Source organism: Triticum dicoccoides, chromosome 4B, assembly GCF_002162155.2.
Source record: "Triticum dicoccoides isolate Atlit2015 ecotype Zavitan chromosome 4B, WEW_v2.0, whole genome shotgun sequence".
In the NCBI taxonomy this organism is placed as follows: Eukaryota; Viridiplantae; Streptophyta; class Magnoliopsida; order Poales; family Poaceae; genus Triticum; species Triticum dicoccoides.
In genome coordinates, this window is record NC_041387.1 from 612,676,266 (window position 1) to 612,677,778 (window position 1,513).

At 46.6% G+C, this 1,513-nt stretch overlaps 1 protein-coding gene across 1 annotated transcript in view; it reads left to right on the forward strand.

Annotated features, from left to right (window-relative positions):
• Nucleotides 1–803, forward strand: part of LOC119291760 (ras-related protein RABC2a-like) — a 5,203-nt gene extending 4,400 nt beyond the window's left edge. Inside the window, exon 6 of the mRNA XM_037570571.1 lies at nucleotides 353–803. Coding sequence (XP_037426468.1) covers nucleotides 353–451 — 99 coding nt within the window. The 3' untranslated portion in view covers nucleotides 452–803. The remainder of the gene's footprint in view (nucleotides 1–352) is intronic.
• The last annotated feature ends 710 nt before the right edge of the window (nucleotides 804–1,513 follow it).

Genomic DNA, 1,513 nt, shown 5'->3' on the forward strand with positions numbered 1-1,513 from the left:
GTATGTCTTAGCAGCGTATGTGCTCATACACAATATATGTGTTGAACAGCCCCTTTTCTTGTGTCACAAAATTCATCCAGCTCCTCCATGCGAAGATACAGTTTTTTTATCGAGAAACAATTTTAATACGATTTTTTTTATCAAGATAGGAGCTAGATGTAAGCCTTATTAATATCTCCACTCTTCAGTGCCACACAACCCAGAACTTCTGTTCTACAGTTTTAAAAAATGTGTTTTGAAGAGCATCATTTGTTTGAAGTGGTGGCTAGCAACTATATTTCCTTAACTCACAGTAATACAACACTACGCTCCCTTGCTTATGGAAAGTGTAACTACCTTTGCTGTGTTGCAGATTCTTGAGGTTCCAAGTCTGTCGGAGGAAGGCTCGTCGGTCGTCAAGAGGAACTCGCTGAAACAGAAGCATGAGAAGAGCGGTGGGTGCTGTCAGTAGATCCGATCCAGTCACTGTATGCAACCAACTAGATCCTGCGATCGGTGCCTAGGCTAGGTTGTTTTGGTGTTCTGATGTAAATGAGTTGTATCTAAGTGCTCATCGGTGCGAGTAAAGGGAGGAATAACAACTTGAGGTTTTGGTGTGATGCGAAGGGTGGGCGGGGAATTAGTTGACCTGTACAAAAAAGAAAAGAAGCCGCTGTTTTCTAACTCAGCTTGATCTGGTTTGCTGATTGTAATGAGGTCGAGTGGCTCGGCGAGCTGATCCGCTTCCTTCCACACTGGTGTGGCGTGCGTGGGAGTGTACTGCTGGTACATAATTCAGGGGTGTTTTCTGGTTTCAGTTGGTATCTTTTCGTTCTCCCTGTAACCCCTTCATGATCTTCGGTTTCCTATGGAATTTTCATCTGTTATCCTGCTGAAGCCGTTTCATCGTGTCTTGCCGTGACAAAGCTTTGTGAGGAGCACTACTTCTAAGCGATGCGACTGTACTGAATCAATCACATGCGTGCATCCAACTCTTGTATCGATCTGAGTACTGGCTAGCAAGGCTTGCCAGGCTTTCTCTTGTGATCATGTAGCAGATGCTCCCATGATAACTGCATCGTGTTCACGTACATGCATTGTGCATTGTTGGTTCTTGCGCACAGTGAACGCCGGCAGGACAAAGAGCAACCACGATGGGCTCCCAGCCCAGGAACATGTGCACGTGATGCGTGCAGCGACCAATGGCGTTTCTGGCCTCTGCACGGACAAAGGAACATGTATCCCCCTTTGGCGGACCAGTTTCATCAGGACAAAAATGCGGCAACAGTGTATGTGCATCTCACTAAATTAGTAGAGTAGTAGTACCCGACGTGCTGTCATAATCAGTACTCTTAAGACTGTTGCACAAAGTTTCCATGCATGGGGAACCGGGGTTACACGGCCAGTTCACGTGAGACCCTCAACTTGTGTACCATCTCCCTTGTCTACTGGCTACTGCCCTTGCATGGCACCCATGGGCCTGGATGCATGCACGTCTCAACAATAAAGAAAGAAATGATGGGTGGCAGCTAGC